Source organism: Corylus avellana, chromosome 1 (genome assembly GCF_965113065.1).
Source record: "Corylus avellana chromosome 1, dhCorAvel1.hap1.2, whole genome shotgun sequence".
Classification (NCBI taxonomy): domain Eukaryota; kingdom Viridiplantae; phylum Streptophyta; class Magnoliopsida; order Fagales; family Betulaceae; genus Corylus; species Corylus avellana.
Window position 1 is genome coordinate 4,264,317 of NC_142490.1, and position 23,392 is coordinate 4,287,708.

A 23,392-nucleotide genomic window follows, 5' to 3' on the forward strand; every position below is an offset into this window, starting at 1 on the left:
GCTATAAATAAATGTATGAAAATAATTAATCACAAACATTGTATTTGAAAGGTCTAGGTTCCATTATAATCTAAGGTCTATGTTTCCTTAAAACCTAATTTATCCCGTTGCGAACTTAATGTCACAGACTTTCCATATTTGGCTAGCTGTATTAGTTTTATGTATTAGATTTATATTATGTTAGCATAAGTCTGCTAACCCTAGCCGTATTAGGGTTATAATATTATTTTAACTAGCTTATAACACACGCTATGTGCAAGATTCTTCATTATAATTTAATTTTGGGTAAAATCCTCTTAATCCCCTCAAACTACCACTCCAATGACAATCTCTCCTCCCCCCAAACTATCAATTATGACAATTTACCTCCCAAACTCTCAAAACAATGGCAATGTACCCCATTTGTTAATAAAATGACAAAATTACCCTAACTAAAATAAAAACAAAAATACTAGAACTTATAAAAAATAATAAAAATTTAATTTATTTAAAATAGGGGCGCCGGACCACCCCTAGATGGTGGCCGGACCACCCCTAGGTAGTTGGGGATGGGCCAACCACCCACCATGGCCTCGTGGATATGATCGTTCCCGGACAAAATCGACGGCCGACATAGTGGATGGCCTACCTTGTTGGCGTTGTTGCCACCATCGGAATTGAAACTTTTTTTTTTTTTTTTTTTTTTTTCTAATTGAAGAGGAAAAAGGGGGCTACAAGGGAGGATCTTTCCCATTCTTGATCCTAATGGAAGAAAGAATGGGGGATCCTATTGGAATGCTACCAAACACTAGATGGGTAGCGGCCCATTTTGCTAAAGCATGTGCACGATAATTTGCACATCTAGAAACTTTCAACGCATTCCAGCATTGAAAGGAAGAGAGCTCAATTCTCAAATCAGAGACAATAGGAGCAAAATGCCAAGTAGCAAAAAGATGAGGCTGATTAACAGCTAAAATAACCAAAAGAGCGTCCCCTTCAAGCATGAAATTACTAAATCCTGAAGAGACTGCAAGTCGGGAGGCAAGAAGAGCAGCAGAAGCCTCGCCTAAAAGAGCATCAGAGGAGAAAAGCTTTTGGGTAGCAGCATGAATAATTTCACCATCATGATTACTGATTATAGCAGCTGCCACAGCAAAATTTCCACAAATAGCTACATCAAAATTGCCTTTAACACTTCCTAGCCGAGGAGGAGACCAAAGAGAGGGGAGAGCCGAAATCTGCCAAGCTGAAACATGGTACTCATGAGTAGTCTTGAGCTGCTGGATAATCTTGGGCGGATCAGGTTGAATAGCATCATGGATCAGTTTGTTTCTTGAGAACCAAATGGTATCCATAACAAGAGCTGCAAAAAGTTGAAATTTTTGGGAATCAACTAGAGGAATAGCCAACCTGTCAAAGGGATAAATAATAGCAATGATCCAATCAGAAATGGGTCTGGCAGCAAAAGAAGAGATCAAAATAGGCCAAGGAGAAGTCCTCCAAAGAATCTTTGCTAAATCACAATTCAAGAAAATGTGATTCAAGGTCTCTAAAGAGCCTTTACAGAATGGACACACCCAAGCATTGTCATCCACAGAGGTCACAAATCTACCAATATTAGCTCTAGAAGGTAAAATATTCCACCCAATTTTCCATAGCAAATTTTTTAATCTGGCTTGAATCTTGATGCCCCAAAGGGTTTGCCAGTCAACTGGAGATAATGGAGAAATCCTGCTAGATGAAGGCAATGAAATATCGCGAGCAGACTTCACCGAGAAGAGGCCAGAGGAAGAAGGTGCCCAAGACCACTTGTCAACATCACTAATCCGGGGAATATGAATTCCAAGGATGTTCTGGACAGAGGGAGGGTCAAAGAGATCACCAAGAAGATCAACATTCCACAATCTAATTCCTGGTAATAAGAGGTCAGCAACTAAAAAATCTGGAAGATCAACCAAATTTACATTGGGTCTAGGCTTAAAACTAGGCATAGAAGGAATCCAAGGAGAATTCCAAATATGAATATTAGCCCCATCCGAGATAGACCAACAAGCACCCTTTTTAACCACTGACCTGTTTTTGAGTAACCCTTTCCAAATCCAAGAAGAAGAAGGGTTTGAAGGAGCATTTAGAAAAGAAAAACCATTCTTTAAATATTTGCCTCTAAGAGCTTCAACCCAAAGAAGAGATTCATTACAAAGCATCTTCCAACCCATTCGTGCAAGGAGAGAATTGTTAATACACTCCATAGAGCAGATGCCAAGACCCCCCACAACTTTAGGTTGGCAAATTTTTTCCCAAGAGAGAAAGGAGAGATTGTGATTCTTTTCCTGAGGAAACCCCCACCAAAACTTCCTCAAAACTGAATTAATCTCCAAGCACAGTGACTTAGGCAAGAGAAAGAGTGACATCAAATAAGAGGGAATAACATTAGCCACTGATTTTATCAAAGTCGTTCTAGCTGCCTGGGAAAGTAATCTGGCTTTCCAACCAGTTACTTTAGCAAAAATCCTCTCCTTAAGCTCAATGAAAGAATTACTTTTCTTCCTATTTAAAAAAAGAGGAATACCCAAGTATTTTGCTCGAGCAGGGATGGGAGGCAACTTAAGAATATCATTGATAGCTGTCTTGATAGCAGGTTTGCAGTTTTTGCTATAGAAAATAGCTGACTTGGAAGAGTTGATATGTTGCCCTGACCATTGAGCATAAGACTTAAAAGCCTTGAGAATTACAGAAGCTTCTTTCCTATTAGCCTTGGAAAAAATCATTACATCATCAGCAAATAGCAAGTGAGAAATAGAAGGGCTCAATCTCGCTATCTTGATACCATGAAGCCTACCCAAATTTTCTTCCTTCAACAAAATTCTCGAAAGAATTTGAAAAGCCGAAGGAGCCACCGAAATCCATAATGGTACGCGGCAATCTCCAGGAGAAGACCTCGTCGAAGTTGCTGGCCTTTTCCTTGTCCTTGGCCTTGACCCTATCATTCTTGACTGAGGATTTGGAAGGATGGAGGTGGGCGCGCTAATTGGGTTTTGTTCTTTGCTCTTGCCAGACTTCTTCCCCCACCAAGTAGGCTTTTTAGCTGTTGATGAAGTCATGCTTGGCCCAAATGGGGGTGGTCGAGCCACCCCCAAACCCTTTGGGGATGGTTTCAACCACCCCCATTTTGGCCATTTGGGGGTGGCCGAGCCACCCCTTGGCCCAAATGGGGGTGGTCTGGGCCAAGGGGTGGCTCGGCCACCCCCAAACCTTTTTAATTTTTTAATATATATTTTTAAATTTTAAATATATTTAATTTTTTTTTTTTTCAAAATTTTAGGGGTATTTTTGTCTTATTGAAAATTTTATATGGGTAATTTAGTCATTTTACTAGCATTGGGGGGGTACATTGTCATTGTTTTGGTAGTTTATATGGGTAAATTGTCGCAATTGATAGTTTGAGGAGTAGATTGTCATTGAAGTGGTACTTTGAGAGGGTTAAGAGGACTTTACCCTTTAATTTTAAAAATTAAACGCATCATTTTTCATTATAAGTTAAAAAAAAGTGTATAAAAATATATCTCACCTTTTTAAATAAATAAAAAATTAAAATCTTTGTTCCTATAAGTATATATGATTTAAAATGAATGGTATAAAGAAAAAAGAAATTACAAAAAGAATACATGGATTATAATATAGAAAATTAGCATGATTCTTTCTATACTTTTGGAGAGTAGTAAATTAAATCAGTCATTAAGTTCGAAAATTAAATCACATATAATATATGTGATTTAATGTCCCATGATTCTTTCTAAGAATACTGGTTGATCACTCTTAGAAAACTAATACATATTCTTTCTATACTGGTTCATTCTAAATTAAATTAGCATGATTCTTTCTATATATGATTAAATCACATATATTACAATCACATATACATGGATTATAATATAGAAAATTAGCATGATTTTTTCTATACTTTCAATAATTTTCCTTAGATGTGATTTCATTAAGTTCAAAAATTTAATGTACGATATTATTTTTTCAGAATTTACTACTCTCCAAAAGTATAATATATATATATATATATATATATATATATATATATATATAAGGGTTTCTGCTGACTCAGTCTTAGATCTTTTATGTAATGTAATGAATTCTCTATTTAAAGGAGGATATGCTATGAATAAAGGCATGAAAAGAATTAATTACAAACCTTATGTTTGAAAGGTCTAAGTTCCCTTATAACCTAATTTATTCCGTTGCGAACTTAGGTTCGTAACATTTAATAAGAAAGAAATTGAAATCTGACAAATAGTTAATGAACTATGATAATATTTTAAGCTTGAATAAACTATTTTTTTCGTTAATTAATACGCCATTTAGCATTTTGTTGACAAGTTCGCACAAAGAGAGCCAAAGAGGGAAAGGGGGAGAAAGATTTGATCTAGTGATGTCCGCTTCATGAGGCGTGATTTCCAGTTGATTGGCTATTCCTTGAAAACAAGCCATTTGGCAGTTGGGTACTTGTTTGGATCCTATGTTGGCAGCGAGAGTATTTCGTCGCCATGACCATTGTCCCTTTAATATACAAATCGAATAGTAAAACAAATAAATATAAGCTATTAATTTTTTTTAATGGAATGGTTATTCTGCGTACCAAACGTAACATAAGATTCCATTTGTTTCGACGTAAAATGTTTTTCACAAAAAAATGTTTTTAGGGAAATCATTTCACCTTTATACATTTTTCGGCATGACTTGTACAAAAACCATCGACAGCAAGGGCAAGCAATGGCGGCCGCCGACAATCTTTGGCAAGCGGTGAACTCTAACAACATCCAACTGTGGATTTTGGCGAATTCCGACAATGGCCTACAACGGTCGACAACCTCTGGTGACGGTAGAGAATGAATTGCAAGAGAGAGTGAGAAGCTCAAACTTAGAAAATCGTTTACGGTTTTAAAGAAGGCTATCCCGGTCAACCAAAAAATATTTATGGTTTGACTAACATTAAAAAAAAAAAAAATTCAGAAAACATTTTAGGTCGTAACAAACGGAGCCTATACTGAAACTGCAGTAAGAAATTTATTAATTAATATTCTTTTATGCAGTGACTACTCGTTCAAGCTTTTCCTAATTGAAGACTTTAGAGTTGACAAATCATGTCTTCTTTTGACATTTGTTGTAAACCCGTTATCAAATGACACATTAGAGGCCGAAGAAAGAAACTTTTTTGAGTGATGTTTCCATTGTAATTGAGCTCTACAATCGAGGTGGGAGGGGTCTGGATATTCATGAAATTGCTTGTTTGGTGGCATGTTTCGCCCTTTAATGGGGTAAGCTGATGTGCTCACGCGAGGTTCTATTTTTGGCTTATGTTATCATTGATTTTCCAATTCTTTAATTAGTAACTGGCTTGTTTTCTCCTTGTTTATGTCATTCTTTAACCATTGAACTTTAAATCATTTTTTTTCATCCCTTCCTTTAATGGCTAAGTGTCTTAGTAGAGGTGGTGTGATGTGTGTGATAATTTTAGGTGGTGAATGCATTAAGCGACATCATCATCATAAGGCCATGGGGTGGTTCCGCCACACCGAACCTCCTACTCATGAAAGAAAAATGAAAAAAGCAGAGTAATTTATTTCTAGGCCATGGATTGTGCTATGATAAATGGAAGCACAAGAGAATTGGATCCTCTCCATTTCATATTTGAAATAAAGTAAAACCATTTCTTGGCACCTAGACCATGACATGTTATTGATGCTTTACAAATCCCTCGGTTGTACAATGAAAGGATTTTTTTTTTTTTTTTTATTACCGAGAGCTAAACTTAATATGGTAAATTAAGTTGAGAAATAAAATTGGGTTTCCAAAAAGTCTGATAGACGATGAGTTTCACTTGAGTTGATTGGTAATGGCCAAGACAATGCTGCAGAGCCGGGTAAATGCGATTCCCTGATGGCCTAATGGAGACTTGCCTAATGGAGACTTGTCGTCTCCCCCATCCTGGAAGCCTTGGTCACAAGAGTCACTGGCACTCATGGCAGCCGACACCCATGTATTAACATCATTATACCTCTTAGATGCCAATGCATTGCTCGATTTCGTAAGTCCTTCGATTGCATCTTGGTAGTTCTCATTGCAATCTTTCAGGGCACCCTTAACTACCTTGCTCGATGATTCATTGAGCAGTTTTGTAACTTTGCTATTTATATGGGTAGCTGTAGATGTTGCATGTTTTAGTGCAACTTTGGATAGGACTTCAAAACTAGTAGCAGAGCTGCTTTCGGGGTCCGATTCAAGAGTTTTCCTGCAAAGTTTCTTGTACAGAGTGTGATCACAAGCCGAGGAGATCAAATTTTGATCAGCAAGAATTTGGTTTGGCAAGAGAGTTACAAGCAACACAAGGAAGACCTTTGAGCAAGAAATGGTGTTCATCTTTGCTTTTTCAGAGAATTTTATCTTGTCAAATAGGAGTAGTTATTGAGTTAAAGAATACATTCAAGTATATATATAGAGAGAGAGAGTAGAGGGATTAAATTAGTGCAAGAGAGAGAGAGAAGAGAATGGCCACACAATCACTTTGTTTAACAAAGTCTCTTTGGGATTCTTTTGGACAATATGAGCCTACATGCACCATCCACTCACTCCCCGTGTTTCTAGCAAAAACAATTTTGACTCCACTTATCTTAATTTACTTTCTTTAGATTTTAATTGTATCCATGAACTTTTTAATTTTGGTCAAACATGCTAAAAATAATATTGAAGCTTTTTTCAAAATACCAACTAAAATGACAGAATTTGAAGATCAGATTATGAGGAGGACATCTCCCATTTGTTTTGGATAGTTTGAATACTGAAAACACCTGCATCCTATTAGACCTCACCTCTTGTTAGCTATAGGTTTATAAGTTATAAGCTATGGATTGGATGGCTATAACCATGTCTTCCCAAATTGGCATAGACTTTGCTTTGAGACCATAAAGCAAGTACTATCATATATGATTATGATCGTATGACATATCATAGTGTGGGCCGGCTCAAGCCCTAGGCGAGAAAATAGGATCCTCTCTAGTTCAAAATGAAATGAAGAATATCCAGTTTATGGTTAGAATTTTTTTCTAGAGCTACAAATAGGACACATGTCCCACTAACAAAAAATAATAATAAAATATTATTTAAGATTAAAAATAAATAAATTAATTAATTAATAAAGTAATATGGGATAGCTAGACACTGGGGGTGGCCGGACCACCCCATGACCCTTGGGGGTGGTCGGGCCACCCCAAAGGGCAAAACGATTTTTATTTTTATTTTTTTAGTTTGGCCCTTGGCCCCAAGGGCCATAGGGTGGCTTCGCCCCAAGCCTAACTGTGGTTGCCGGCCACCCATCTTTTTTTTATTATTATTTTAGTTATTATTTATTTTTTAAGTATTAATTAATTTTTTTTTTTTTTTATTCGGAGGACACGTGACACATTTGTGGTACTAGGATTTCTGTAAAGAAATTCTAGCCATAAACTGGATATCCTCTAGTCCATAATGGACTGAGAAGATCCGGATCCCTAGGCGAGCTAGGCAGTTGCCTAGGGCCCCCAACTAATAATTATGCAATAAATATGTTTACTAAAAAAAAATTTAAGGCTTTAATATTATGGTAAAAAAGTAATAAAAGGTATCTAATTAAGACCCGAATTAATAATTGTAAAGTACAGATTCCTTTTAAAAAAATATTTGAAGGCTCTAATATAGTAAAACATTAATAATTAATAGTGTCTAATTAAGGCCCCAATTAATAATTGTACAATAAAGGTTTTTTCTAAAAAAATATTTAAGGTTCTAATATGGTAAAAGTTAATAAATAGTATCTAATTAAAGACCCTAAATTTGGTAATAGTAATGATGGATTGAAATTCATTATTCATATGAAAGTGTCAACAGCCATAAAATTTTAGAAAGTGAAAAGTTTGTGAAGTGTAATAAACTCTAATTGTTTGCTGTCTTTTCAACATCCTTTTCTTTTTTCTTTTTTTCTTTTTTTCGCATTGTATTCCACTGTAAATTGCACTTTATAGCTTTCCATTTTTCGCAACACTTTTTTTTTTTTTTTTCTTAAGTCTTATTATTTCATGTTCTTGAATCAAGTGATAAGTAGCTATATATTTAATCATATTCATATATACATATATAAAAGTCGAGTTTTGGCTTCGAGAGTGCTTAGAATTACGACACGTGTCCTGAACCCATGTTTTAGAAAGTTCCTAAAATTGCGACACGTGGCGTTTTAAAGAGTGAACAAGTTTTGGGCATTTAAAACTAAGGGATTTTATTTGTTCATATATATATATATATGTGTGTGTGTGTGTGTGTGTGTGTAAAAGCTGAGTTTTCGCTTAGAGAGTTCTTAGAATTACGACACGTGTCAGGAATCCATGTTTTAGAGAGTGCATAAAATTGCGACATGTAGCGTTTTAAAAAGTTAGCAAGTTTTGGGCATTTAAAACCTAGGGGTCACAAGTTTTGGGCTAGAATAGTTTTTACTTCTGTTTTTGTTTGTGTCCCTTATATTTTTTTTCAAATTTATATATTATTTTTATTCAAATTGATTTTTTCTCTTATATAAATTTTATATTAAAACGTAGGAGTTTTATTTGTAATATATTTAATTGTCTTAATAAAGAAAACAAAGGTTCCCAATTTTTTATTTATTTTTTATTTTTTGTGATTTACTATGTATTTTTTAATGTGCTTAAATTAAAATTAATTAAGGGTCTTAATTTTTAACTCATTCCAGGTTTTCTTGCTGTTTTCTTTTTTCTGTACACTTTGTTTCCATTTTAAATTACACATATGGGAATGTTTTAATATGTTTTAATTTATATGGATTAAAACTAAAATTATATATGGTTCTTATGATAGTATATTTTTATGTGATTTATATATTCATGCAATCTTATGTGTAATTGTGTTACTATGTTCAGTAATATACTGTTATATAACTTTTAGTATTTTTTTTTTTTTATTATTGAAATAGGCATGATAGATTTTTTTATACAACTTTTTTGACCTATAATAAAAAATACAATGGATATGTATTTTAAGTTTTAAAATTAAATTATAATGAATAATTTCGCGCATTGCACGGATTCTGATCTAGTAAGTAATAAAAAATAAGTTTTAAATGAAATTTTACAAATAAACGAAAGTGCTTTGATTGGCAAATTAAATTATATAAAAATATTTGATTCTTTTTTAAATGTATCGAGTATAAAATTTGATTGACAATACATGTTACGGTTGCTTATGAAGAAATATTTTTTTTCAAAATTAAATTTGATAAAATCCTACCTAAGATTGACAATGTCACAAGAAAAAGTAAATGGAATATCCATATTATCAATTGAAAATGAGATGTTAGAAAATTTGATTATAAAAACTCTGTCCATTAGTCGTAGTGACAAGTTTTTTTTTTTTTTTTTTCAATTTTTTTTTTTTAAAATGGAAGACCCCTTCTTGGGGAAGTTCTCCCCCGGGAGTCCTTTGTGTTGGAAAGCCTATGCATTAGGCAGAGTGATGCAGAATTCGTGATAGATTAATTTAGGATAGGAGTATTATTAGGCGTTTTTTATTTTTCTTATCCTTTTGGTGTGTTTTATTGTTGAATTTTCAACCAAGTGGGAGTTAGCCATGAAGGATGAGATGGACTCATTGATTACTAACCAGACTTGGGAGGTGATAGGCGAGGCTTTACACAACAAATGGATATATAGAATAAAGGGTGAACATGATTGTAGAAAGTGCAACAAGGGGAGATTGGTATCAAGTGTTCCATTTCTGCAGAAACATCTGCTGCAGAAATGGAACAAATATGCAGAAGACAGTGATGCATCTGCTTCAAGCTAATGGGGTCTGTAATCAGTCACCAGTGAGGAATTATTGGATTTGGGAATAACCGGATAAGAGCAATATTTGTCGCATTAACATCGACATCAAAAAGATCATGATTAAGAGAATCAATGACAACATTGCAAACCTCAGTTTTAACTATGTTCCGCGATCGTTGGTAGAAGCATGCGGAGAAGCCATCCGGCCCTGTGGACTTTAGCGGGTGCATTTGGAATAAAGCAGTTTCAACCTCGGCCGAGGTGAAGGTACGCAGCAAACCTGCGTTCATCTCAGCTGATACACGGGTTTCCAAGTTAGCAATACATTCACTTACTCCTTGTGTCTCCCCTGCAGAGAAAAGAGATTGGTAGAACTGTACAAAGCCACCCCCCCCCCCCCCCCCCCCCCCCCCCCCCCCCCCCCCTCAATCTCTTTCCATTCCACCCCTGCTTCATCCAACACCTTCCGAATATAGTTGATTCTTCTCCTATGATAGGCCCATGCATGGAAGAAGGGCGTATTTTGATCCCCTACTTCGTATTAGTTTTGTTTTGTACTCTGTTTCCAACGAAGATCTTCTTGTTCCATTATCACATCAATTTTGGAATGAATCAATTTGATGGCCTCTCAATTTTCAGGACCCTCCTCCCTCTGTAAAGCCTCCAACTGCTTGGTCTTTTCCTTGAGTTTCCTCTCGCCATTCCCAAATTTGCGTGCACTCCACCTGGACAGATCATGCTGGCAGTGAGCAAGCTTTTGCCGAACCAGCTGCATCTTTGATCCTCCCAGACCTCCTCCCTCCCAAGCTTCACAAACAATTTGGTCATACTCCCCATCCACAATCCAAGATGCTTCAACCTTGAAACCTTTGCTGTATTCTACCCGTGCGTCATTCCCACTGTCAAGCCGCACGAGCAGAGGCTTGTGGTCTGAAGACCTGCCCGCTAATACCCGTACCTCCACCTTCCTGTAGACCGAACACCAACTGCTATTTGCAACCGCATAGTCTAAATGTTCCTTAGTGAAGTTTTCTGAATTTCTGCAATTTGTCCAGGTAAATTTTGGTCCCTTATATCCCAGGTCACTCAAATGGCAGTACTCAAGTGCTCCCCTAAATAAGTCCATCTGCCCTTCTTCCTTAAAGCCGCCCTTGATTTTTCATATTGCGTTACGATCTCATTAAAATCGCCCAAACAAAGCCAAGGTTTGAGTTTGAAATTTTTGAGATGTCTCATAAGGGCCCAAGACTCATGTCGCTTGGTCCAATCCGAATGTCCATAAAAACCCGTTAGCTTCCAAGATATTGCACTATCTGAATGTTTCACAATGGCGTTGATGTGCCGTCTGGAACAATTTTGAATTTCTTACTCTTCATCAGCCTTCCATAAGAGAGCTTAACCCACAACTCCACTCCTACCAACTGGCTCCACCACAAACAAACCTGCAAAGCCAAGCTTAACCCACAACTCCTCCATCTTCGTTTTCTTGCATTTTGTTTTCATAAGAAACATAATGTTGGGTTTATTTTCCTTTACCAGAAGGTCACCATTGGTGGTGCTTTTGCATCCTGTATTTCACATTGTGGATATAAGATGAAATGAATGGAAGATAAATGGTAAGTAACCAACAATATGGGACAAATTATTAGTCTAGATATGAGGTGGTGAAGCAAATTCTTTCGATTTAATTTATTAAATTGATATTTATCTTTAAAGCATGCAAAATCTATATTCACTTTAATAGACTAAATTAAAAAATTTACTTTGGCCCAATTTAGAAAAAAATAAATAAATAATAAAAATAATAATAATAATAATAATAATGAAGTTAAAATAATGGCATTTCTCTTTTATTCCTGTATTAAATATAGGGACACATGGACATTCCAACATCTATTTTACATCAAAATAGATCATTTCAGTTGTTTGGTAATGGCTAAGACAATGCTGCAAAGCTGGCTATATGTGGCACCCAGATTGTTGCCTTCTCCCATTTCCTTGAAGCCTTGGTCACATGAGTCACTGGCACTCAGGACCGCCGACACCCATGTCAAAACATCATCGTACCTCTTAGATGCATCATGCAAGGGCATCGATCGATTTCGTAAGTTCTTCAATTTTATCTTCGTAGCTCGCTTTGCAATCTGTTAGGGCTGTATTATTGCTCGACGATCCTTTGAGCAATTTTGTGGCTTGGTCATGTATTTGTGTAGCTGTAGATGTTGCATGTATTAGTGCAACTTTGGATAGGACTTCAAAAGTAGTAGCCGAACTGCTCTCGGAGTCCGATTCAAGAGTTTTCGTGCACAGTTTCTTGTACAGTGTGAGATCACAAGCTGAGGAGATCAAATTTTGATCAGCAAGAATTTGGCTTGGCAAGAGAGTTACAAGCAGCACAAGGAAGACCTTTGAGTAAGAAATGGGTTCATCTTTGCTTTTTCAGAGAATTTTATCTTGTCAAATATGAGTAGTTATTGAGTTAAAGAATACATTCAAGTATATATATATATATATATAAAGAGTAGAGGGATTAAATTAGAGCACGAGAGAATAGAGAAGAGAATGACCACACAATCGCTCTGTTTAACAAAGTCTCTTTGGGATTCTTTTGGACAATATGAGCATGCACCATCCACCACTCCCCATGTTTCTAGCAAAAACCTTTTTAACTCCCTAATCTTAACTTACTTTCTTTAGATTTTAATCGCATCCTTGAATTTTTGTCAAACATGCTAAGAATACTATTGAAGCATTTTTCAAACTACCAACTAAAATGACAGATTTTGAAGATCAGATTATGAGGACATCTACCATTTGTTTTGGATAGTTTGAATATTGAAAACACCTGCATCCTATTAGACCTCACCTCCTGTGAGCTATAGGCTTATAAGTTATAAGCTATGGATGGCTATAATCATGTCTTCCCAAAATTGAATTTTGGCATAGACTTTCCTTTAAAACCAGAAAGCAAGTACTATCACATATGATTATGATCGTATGGCATATCATAGAATAAAGGGTGAACATGATGGAAGCAAGTGCTACAAGGTGAGATTGGTAGCAAGTGTTCCATTTCTGCAGAAACATCTGCTACAGAAATGGAACAAATATGTAGCAGACAGTGATGCATCCGCTTCTAGGATTTCATAAGAAATCATTTCATTTCTGAAATGATTGTAACAAAACATGGAAATCAAGCTGCCCCAAATACACTTTAGAACAAGGATCTAATAGTCTAGCAAATATTTGGATTGCCAATAGTGCATGAATGACACTTGTTGCTGAACAAGTAATAAAATCCACTCTGAAAAAAATGCTATATATGCAGACTCCAAATACCAATTAATGCAGAATTAACAAATAAGAGGCAACAAACAATTCAATACCAAAATATGTAAAGCAGTAAATTACGCAGACATAGATATTTTGGTGTCGAAGAGGAAATCTTTTAAAAAGCGTTTTAAAAGTAAAATCTCTCAAAGGCAGCCAAATCCAGAAAATCACTATCAAAAAATTATCCAAAGATTATAGACACTAGGAACACTTACAACCCTTTGCAAGACCTTGGCTCTATAAGATCGACAAGCCTACAACTCGTCTCCTTGCTTACAATTTTCTTCAACGTGATTCTCTTTTACGGAATCCTTCCGATAGATTTCTCAATGAAGTGCACAAATCAAACTAACAAGTACTCTAAGAGGAATGATTTAGCTCACAACATAAACTCTCTCTTAGTATAGCCTCTAACGAAATCTAGGGTAGAAATCCGTACCTCTCCAAGTCTATAAAGATGTATTTATATCACGTACAAAACCCTAGATCTGGGCCCACTTAAAAACACGTTTTGGGCATAAAATCTACGGTGTATCCGGACAGGGTAAGTGCTTATCCGGACAATAACCTTCGAAGAAGCTTTCGGCTGCTTGCTGGAAGTGGTGTCCGAACACCTTAGCACTCTGTCCGGACACCTATTGCAGGGGATGAATTTCAGCTTGTTGGAATTGCTGTCCTGACAGGCTATCTTGCTGTTCGGACAGCCTTGGCCTGAAACTGGATTTTGTTGCGCGCTTTCAAACTTCCATTTTGATCACTAAATTAGCCAACACAAGAACTAACAAAATCAAACCCTAAATCCCCTGCTGTTCCTCCTTCCTCTAGCCTTCTCAAACTTTCTTCCCTTTGATCTCAAATCCGGCTTGGTGTGGCTATGTGGCACACCAGGAGCAGGTCCGAAGTGTTTAACAGCTTCAGGAGACTTCTTTGGACCTCTGAGAAGAACCTGCATCCATGATTATGCTTAATACAAAAGAATTGCGCCTCTTAACCATTTTGCTGACTATTAAGAGAATCCATATTATTTGTTAATATTCTATAGCCTTTGAAAACAATAGAAGGGCGATGTTTTGAGTTACTGTTACTTGACAAAAAATGAAATTTTATATTAAATGAACAATATTTATATCGTATGACATGATCATGCAGTGTGAGCCACCCAAGGTCGCAATTGGTGGTGCTTTTTCATCCTCCTTTCGCATTGTGGATATAAGATGAAATGAATGGAAGATAAATGGTATGTAACCTATAGTACTTATTTTGGTTGGGACAAATTATTAGTAGGAAATTCTTTTGATTTAATTTATTAAATTGATATTTATCACTAGAGCATACAAAATCTATATTCACTTTAATAAACTAAATTAAAAAAATTCATTCAACCCAATTTAGAAAGAAAAAAAAAAAAAACTAAAATAACGGTATTTCTGTTTTATTCATATATATATTAAATATTGGAACACATGCATGGACATTCCAACATCGATTTGACATCAAAATAGATGTTCATCAAAATCAAAACAAAAAGACCTATTTGAGTTGATTGGTAATGGCCAAGACAATGCTGCAAAGGTTGCTAAATGTGGTGCCCTGACTTCCTAATGGATTCTTGGCAGTTCCCACGTCCGAGAAGCCACCGTCACATGAGTCAGCATCACTCATGGCAGCCGACACCCATGTATTAACATCATTGTATCTCTTAGATGCCAATGCTGTGGTCGACCTTCCAAGTTGATCAAGTGCATCTTCGTAGTTCTCTTTGCAATCTTTTAGGGCCTTATCACTCGATGATCCTTTGAGCAGACTAATGACTTTGTCATGTATTTGGGTAGCTGTAGATGTTGCATGTTTTAGTGCAACTTTGGATAGGACTTCAAAACTAGTAGCCTTACTGCCGTCGGGGTCATTTTGAAGAGTTTGTGTGCACAGTTGCTTGTACAAAGTGAGATTACAAGCTGATGAGATCAACTTTTGATCAGCAAGAATTTGGTTTGGCAAGAGAGTTACAAGCAGCACAAGGAAGACCTTTGAGCAAGAAATGGTGTTCATCTTTTGCTTTTTCACAGAATTTGATCTTCTCTAATAGGACTAATTACTGAGCTAAAGAATACATTCAAGACTCAAATATATATAGAGCTGTAGAGGGATTAGATTAGTGCACGACAGAATCGGATGACCACACAAGTATATATTTTTGGGCTTTTGTTTTAACGGTACGAGTCTGCAAGCATTGTCCACTCTCACGTTTCTAACAAAAACATACTTTCTTTAGATTTTCATTTTAACCATGAACTATTTTTATTTTGGTCAAACATGCTAAAGATAATATTGAAAAACTGACAAATACTTAACTAGAAGTTTGATTTATTTATTTAATTTTCCTAATCAATTAGCCATTTGGCCTTTTGGCCGGTTAATTAGGATAAAATTTTCAGAATTTTAGTAACAAACGATCCAAAGTATTGAATTTTTGTTCAATTGATAATCTCCTTTGGAATGATGAAAATACTGGACCAAACATGCATTTGTATGTTGTACAAGACACAGGATAAAAGTTGTAAAATCTGCTTGAAAAATGGCAACTTTTTTGACGACCAAGAACTGATCCTTGATGTAAGTTTCTCAATTAATAGTGAAAAATCAAAGTTGTTGGTCTTCTCGAAACCAATGTAATTTGCCTAAATGTTTTACTGGAAGATACCCTTCTTGTATGAGTAGCTGAGGAACTCCACTATTTTTTGTAGACATTACTCGTATTTGGACTAGCATTATGTAATACCCAAAAACTAAAATTCATTTTTAAAATATATATATATATATATATATAAATGAATAAAGTCCAATTAGTGACTTTTTTTTTTTTTTTTTTGGAAAACTTCACTAATTTTGTGTCGTTTTACTGTTTAAACATCAATATTCATAAAATATAGACGTTTGAATAGTGCTACTATTCACATGTGGATAGTAACATACAGTTCACTCGTGAACAGTACTACTATTCATATGTGGCTTTTCGCACATAAATACTATTTGCACGTCTCAAATTTTGAAAATATTAGCGCTCAAAGTTTGCATTTATAACAACCACGCACACCAAAAAACTTCAAAATTTCTCCTTCACGTGCCACCTGTGCCGGTGGTGGCCTTTTGGGCCACCCTAGGGCAGATTCAGGGTGGCTTGAAGGCCACCCCCCACCCCCAACAACCGACAGCCACCCCTATAATTTTTTTTTGTATATATATATATTTATTTTACTTTTTTAAAAAATAAAAATAAAATTAATTTGAATTTGTTTTTTGTAGTTGGTATGTTGGGCATATATCAAAGCAATCTTGAAATGGATTATTAGAAAGCTGCAAAGAAAGTGATAAGATACTTAGGAGGATCAAAAGATTATATGCTCACTTCTAAGTTCTAAGAGGTGATTGGCTACTCTAATTCAAACTTTACTGACTTTGTGGCATGCTTTGAGGCCACAATTTATATATTATGGTTGGGGAAATTTATCTCAAGACTTGAAATTGTTGACACTATTGTCAAGCCATTGATAATTTATTGTGATAATTATGCTGTCGTGTTTTTCTCTAAGAACGACATATATTCTAATGGTACTAAACATGTGGAGCTTAAATATTTTGCCGCTAAGGAGGAAGTTCAAAAAGTGCGAGTGCCTATAGAACATATTAACACAGGACTCATGATTGCAGATCCATTAAAAAATGGTTATCACCAAAGACTTTTAAGGAGCATATTAACATATTGGGTATTGATTGCTGCCCATAGTGCCCATAATATTTATGAATTGCATAAATTTTTTTTTTTCAAGATGGCGGTGGGGAAGGGGAAAATTACAACCAAATAAAAATACAAATAGGGTGTCCAACCCTAACAAATGCCCTGAAACAACCCAAATACGGTGCCGTAAACAAACCAAGAAAACAAGAACGAAGAACAAGTAGAAACGAGTCAAATAAATAATTTGGCCCATTAGTCGAATCAAAGCAGCCATAAGGGGCTGCAAACAAACGCAAAGCAAAGGAATCCAGAAGGGGAATGTACCCTTTCCGGACCCTATAAATGTACACAACATTCATCGGTTTGATGTAACTTAGGGGGGCCAAATGAGAGAAACTATTATTTGGTGTTTTAGGCTTTCAAATCAAGATTCAAAGGCTATTTATTGCTATGGATTTTGGTTAAGTTCTTTTATCAGTTTATTGGGAAACCTGATCTTGGAATTATAGAATATTATGTAGATTTATTTTACAGCATCCAAAAAATGCAGAGATTAGTATCTAGAAAATGTAAATTTGAAGACAATGCTGTAATTTGAAACAACCACAATCTGCAAGTTTATTAGACATTACTCCATACAATTTCCTTCCTACAAATCCATTAGTTGTGTAACGGAAGGACTTTTTTATTGCCGAAAACTAAGCTCAATATGTAAATTGAGTTGAGATAATGAGATTAGCAGCCTTTCATTTGAGTTGATTGGTAATGTCTATGACAATGCTGCCAAGATGGGCAAATGTGGTACTCTGATCGGCTAATGGAGATTTGGTTTCTCCCACTTTCTTGAAGCCTTCGCCACATGTGTCACTAGAACTCACGGCAGACGACACCCATGTATAAACATCAAAGTACTTCTTAGATGCCAGGGACTTGCTCGCTGCCGCAAGTCGTTCGATTGCGTCTTGGAAGTTCTTATTGCAACCTGTTAGGGCATCCTTATTGCTCGACGATCCTTTGAGCAGTGTTGTGACCTGGTCATGTATTTCGGTAGCTGTAGATGTTGCATGTTTTAGTGCAACTTTGGTTAGGACATCAAAACTAGTAGCCGAGCTGCTCTCGGGGTCCGATTCAAGAGTTGTGGTGCACAGATCCTTGTACAGAGTGTGACCACAAGCTGAGGAGATTAAATTTTGATCCGCAAAAATTTGGTTTGGCAAGAGAGTTACAAGCAGCACAAGGAAGACCTTTGAGCAAGAAATGGTGTTCATCTTTTGTTTTTTCACAGAATTTTATCTTCTCAAATAGGAGTAGTTATATATTGAATACATTCAAGACTCAAGCATATATATAAAGAGTAGAGGGATTAGATTAGTGCATGAGAGAAGCCTATGACCACACAATTACTCTGCTTAACAAAGTCTCTTTGGGATTATTTTAGACAATATGAGGCTGCATGCACCATCCACTCAATCCCCATGTTTCTAGCAAAAACATTTTCGACTCCACCTATTTTAATTACTTTCTTTAGATTTTAATCGTATCTATGAACTTTTCAAACATGCTAAAAATAATATTGAAGCATTTTTCAAAATACCAACTAAAATAACAGAAGTTGAAGATCGGATTATGAGGACATCTCCCTTGTTTTTTTGGTTAGTTTGAATACTAAAAACACGCATTATTAGACCTCACCTCCTGTCATCATGTCTTCCCAAAATTGGCATAAAGCACGTACTATCATATATGATTATGATTGTATGGCATATCATAGTGCCAAGTTTTTTTTTTTTTTTTTAATGGATGCACCCCTTCTTGGAGAAGGTCCAAGTAAATCCAATCTTTTTTTTTTTTTTTTTTTTTTATTCAATTAAGGGAAACGGGTTACAGGACTGACTAATTGACCTCAAAAGGGGTGGGCACCCCAACAACACAGCCCAAAAAGTAAATGCAGTACAAATTTAAGAACGAAATCTGGATCTGGTCCAAAAGGACCAAACAGCAGGCAATGGCATACAAGCCGGGCCTTTTCCAGGGCCGCACAAGGCGGTTACAAATAGCAAAGAGACTCGATAAAGAGTCCGATGCAGTAAAGGCAACAACCACGTTGTTGCAGGTCAAACACTGCATAAACCGATTCGGAACCGTAGAAGGCCAACCACCAGCAACAAAAATCACCCAAATAAGATCCATCCACTTCAGTACAAGGGGGTGAAAACCCACAGAAAATAACAACAAAGATAAAAAACAACAACAGAAAAGCTGCAAAAAAACTACAACAGAAAGCCAAACACACAAAATCAACAAGTAAAAAGCAAAGGCAAAACAACCACAACCAGATTCTGGGCTAGCACCGAAGATCGGAGGGCCAGAAACAGAAGAAACAAAAAAACCACACAGCACCGGCAGGGGCGGAGGTAGGTGGGCGGAGGGAAGATCGGAGGAGCCACGCGAGGAGGAGAAGGCGGATCTGAGGTGGAGATGGGACGGCGATGGCGGATCTGTGGATAGCTCGACCGATCTGAGGCGGATCTGAGGCGGTGAAGGGACGGCGGAGGCGGAGCAACGAGATGGGGCGGTGAAGGTGGCGCTGAGCGGAGCTGGCTTAGGAGCAGGGGAGAAGAAAAAGAGAAAAAAGAAAACCAAGAGAAAAACCAGGAGAAGAGGAAACAGGGAAAAGGGGAAAACAGAGAGGATACACAGGGGGGTGGGAGGAAGGGAAAGGAAAAGCCTTTCCCTCCTCCCAGGAGAACCCGCACTAGGCGGTGGGCAAAGTCTCACTGAAGGAGACGGTATGGAAAATATCCAGAGCTTCTCTCTCTACAAAATAGAGAGAGATCGGGCAAAAGACTTTTAAATCCAATCTCATTTGTAGCACTTATGTTCGTGTTCTTCCCCAAGGAGTCCTTTGTGTTGGAAAGCCAAACCTGACATATTTACAGGCAGAGTGAAGGTTCTGAGAATTTGGTAGGGTTTCTGTCAGACACCTCTAGTTCATTCGTTATGAGTGAGAAGCACGTGTTGTCTACCAATAACACCTGGATTCCCCATGGCCCTGCTATCAATGGATGGTTAGTTGCTTCACCAAGAGAAAAGTCGAATTTCTTGGTTAGGAGTTCCTTATTAAGAGGTTCAACAAGAAATGCATGCCATAAGTTTTTGTGGGGCTTGAAAATGAAGGGTTTACAAGCATTAGCTTGTAAAGCTTCGGGATTCTCCCATGCGAACCAAAATATGCTTTACATCATCTGGTATTAAATGGAATTAATCAGAAACATCGGCTGCAGAAATGGAACAAATATGCAGCAGACAAGTGATACATCCGCTTCGAAAACAGGGATTTTATAAGAAACCATATCATTTCTGAAACGTTTGTGACAAAACTTCGAAATCAAGCTGCCCCAAATACACTTTAGACGAACCAGTGTCAAATAAGAAACGAGTCTTCAAGTAACAAGCAGTGCATATTTAAATAAGATTGACGTAAAACTGCCAGAAACCACCTAATAGTCCAGCAAAAATTTGGATTGACATAGTCAGAAATGACACTTGCTCAACAAGTAATAAAATGAACTCAATTCCTAAATCCCCTGCTGTTCCTCCTTCCTCTGGCCTTCTCAAACTTCCTTCCCTTTGATCGCACGTAGGGCTTGGTGTGGCTGTGTGGCACACCAGGAGCAGGTCCAAAGTGTTTCACTGCTTCACGAGAATTCTTTGGACCTCTGAGAAGAACCTGCATCCACGATTATGTTTAATACAATAGCTCTTAACAATTTTGCTGACTATTAAGAAAAAAATTCATTTGTATTTGTGTAAGAAGCAATTTTTTGCAACCGCGATGAAAATGATGCCTCTCAAATAAACAGCTAGGGAATAACTTATATTTCTTTATCAATTAATATGCAACTAAAATCCATATTATTTGTTAATATTCTATAGCCTTTGAAAACAATAGAAGGGAGATGAAACTGTGATAGTGAAGGGAATGACTAAAGCACCATCAATTCAGAATAAACCCTTTTTTTATAAGTGGAATAAACTGAAAAATGATGTGAATAGTAAAACTAATCAATTAAATGATTGAGAAATATAATATTACACGTATCACTATTCCATCACTTATTGTCTTTTCTTCTCTAACTTTCATATTCTACGACCTTCCCACAATACACCCCCCCCCCCCCCCCCAAAAACCCCCCCCCCCCCCAAAAAACCCCCCCCCCCCCCAAAAAAACCAAAAATGTAAAGTAAGAACCCATAACCGGTGGGACTTGAACCCACAATCTCATCCTCCACCATGCAAGGCATGAACAATCCGTAGCATCCACAAGGCAAAGAGAGATGCTTGGTACTTTTGCACTGTATCGGCAAACTTCTAGGATGTTAAATCTAAAGTTTTTAGAACATTTGTTTGGAAATTTGCAAAGATTTTTAGTTTAAAATAAGATTCACAGGATGCATCAATTTCTCAGTAGAATATAAGCCCTCAAACTAGAATTAGATAAAAAAAATCCAAGCTGAATACAAGTCTAGGGGGCTTAGACATCGTACTTAGCAATTGAAGCTAATCACTAGAACATAGAAAAAAAAATCCATAAAAGACCAATAAAAAAGAACACTGCTAATGGCATCAAAAGTCTATACCGTGTTCTGTCCCAATGGAGCCCTGAGAGCCAGCTGGTCAAACGTCAAGCACTCACCACCTGCCTTCTCAATCCTCGCCCTAGCAGTCTCAGTAAACCTCAGTGCCGTAACCTTCAAAGCAGGAACTTCATAAACCCGAGTATCATCAGTCACAGTCCCAACAACCACAGCAATCTTATCCTCCTATAAAACCAACCAAAGGTGTAATGAGATTTAATGCCCAATAAACTATATTTTACAAGAATAAATTGGACAAACAAAATACAAACCTTTCCTTTTGCGAAACGGATCAACCTAGATAGAGAAAGTGGTGGCTTGTTGACTTTGCTCATGAACAAGCGCTTCAGAATCACTGCATTGAACTTGCTGCCAGTTCTCCGAACAAGGAACCGGTAAAGCTAATTAAGTAGCATCAAGTCAGACTACACAGAAACATACACAAATCCACTATAACAAGAACCCATATTAATCCATTTACAACAAACATGTTTTTTTCTTCTCTCCAAATAAAGAGAATCCATACAAGTTCACATAATCCAAAATCGAGCAAAATTCTAAAGAAACATTTTAAATAAATCAGTAAATCACAAAACATAGTGTTTTTCCCTCCGAATATATCATACAAAAAAATGAATAATACAGTGAGCCTCCTTAGAATAGTTCAAACAAAGGACACAAATTTAAGGAGCAAAAATCTTGAATATGTGATAGGGCTTAGAAAGTCAGCGGAGCAGCTAATACATTATGAAGATACAATAAATCACTACATGGATTCCTTATTTCATATTTTTTATAGTTATAATCAAGTCTGTTGTGTAGATAACTTTTGTTCTGCAACTATAAAAGTCAAACAAAAATAACAAGTGGTGGCCAAGACCGGTCATTGACATTCAGAGGTGCAATACATGGGTTTGGAGGTCACTTGTTCAGGCATCCCCATTGGAGCACTACAAATCGAAAAAAGACTGCTCCCCACTAAAATGTCATGTGCGTCATAGGTTCAAAACAAGGATACAAGTATCTGCAAATGGTGAAAAAGTGTCCCCCTCTCTAATGAATTCTGTATCCTACAACCAAAACTAGGATTAAAGTTTCTATTGCAAGGACATTTGCAGATTCCGCAAGTGGAAGAAAGAGCAAAATTAACTAGTTCAATATAGATTCAATCACAAATCCAGCATTCCATTCAAAGACCATATTTTAAAGTAAACGACTTTAGTCATAAATCTTGAAAGTATGAGGCATAAACCACATCCCCACCGTGTCATTTGAGTTAAAAATTACACATTCATGTTCGATTTGACCGATATTTAAGTGAGAATGTACTTAAATTGACAACTTTTCTACGATTGAGACTGCACTCTAAACAGAAACGAACGTGGGTCTGCTTTAAGATTTTCCCAAGACACCAAAACCACATCATGGTACATCACACGTATAAATATGGTTCACATATATAAATAAAAATAATCGTATATAAGGAGGGTTTGGAGACACCTTCACGAGGAGTTTAAGGTAGATATCGTCGGATTTGGGAGCAGTACGCTTGCTCTTCTTGACCTTACCTCCTGCGACCAGATCGATACCCTTTATGGAAATGAAACACACACGCACATATACACGAGTCAGCTGAGAGAGCATAAGAATAAGAATCAGAGAGAGAGAGAGAGAGAGAGAGAACCATTGGAGCTTGCTAGGCTGTTGCGTCTCTGGTTGTGCTGGGTACGCCGCGACGAACGTGAGGAGCTTGTAAGAGTGAAAGCTAGGGTTATGGTTTTGAGGGGCTTTTTATTGTGCATTATCAAACTAGGGAGGTGTATAGATCTTCGTG

The 23,392-nt window shown here is 36.8% G+C and overlaps 4 protein-coding genes and 1 pseudogene across 4 annotated transcripts; all 5 read right to left on the reverse strand.

Annotated features, from left to right (window-relative positions):
- Positions 1-5,669: 5,669 nt before the first annotated feature.
- On the reverse strand, positions 5,670-6,421 carry LOC132168597 (pectinesterase inhibitor-like). The gene has a single exon (XM_059579591.2). The coding sequence runs from the start codon at positions 6,403-6,405 to the stop codon at positions 5,863-5,865; it is 543 nt and encodes a 180-aa protein (XP_059435574.1). The 5' UTR covers positions 6,406-6,421; the 3' UTR covers positions 5,670-5,862.
- Positions 6,422-11,764: 5,343 nt separating this feature from the next.
- LOC148587878 (uncharacterized) lies at positions 11,765-14,136 on the reverse strand (annotated as a pseudogene).
- A 459-nt stretch (positions 14,137-14,595) lies between these two features.
- On the reverse strand, positions 14,596-15,257 carry LOC132173125 (pectinesterase inhibitor-like). The gene has a single exon (XM_059584711.2). It carries the CDS (start codon positions 15,231-15,233, stop codon positions 14,715-14,717), a length of 519 nt encoding a protein of 172 aa, XP_059440694.1. The 5' UTR covers positions 15,234-15,257; the 3' UTR covers positions 14,596-14,714.
- A 2,329-nt stretch (positions 15,258-17,586) lies between these two features.
- Positions 17,587-18,199, reverse strand: LOC132173037 (uncharacterized). Its single transcript, XM_059584596.2, has one exon. It carries the CDS (start codon positions 18,186-18,188, stop codon positions 17,667-17,669), a length of 522 nt encoding a protein of 173 aa, XP_059440579.1. The 5' UTR covers positions 18,189-18,199; the 3' UTR covers positions 17,587-17,666.
- A 2,039-nt stretch (positions 18,200-20,238) lies between these two features.
- LOC132172114 (large ribosomal subunit protein eL18y) lies at positions 20,239-23,336 on the reverse strand. The gene is made up of 5 exons (XM_059583565.2): positions 23,243-23,336; positions 23,059-23,148; positions 21,831-21,959; positions 21,562-21,744; positions 20,239-20,650 (listed from the first exon to the last, which is right to left on the reverse strand). The coding sequence occupies exons 1-5, from the start codon at positions 23,243-23,245 to the stop codon at positions 20,492-20,494; spliced, it is 564 nt and encodes a 187-aa protein (XP_059439548.1). The 5' UTR covers positions 23,246-23,336; the 3' UTR covers positions 20,239-20,491.
- Between the last annotated feature and the right edge of the window lie 56 nt (positions 23,337-23,392).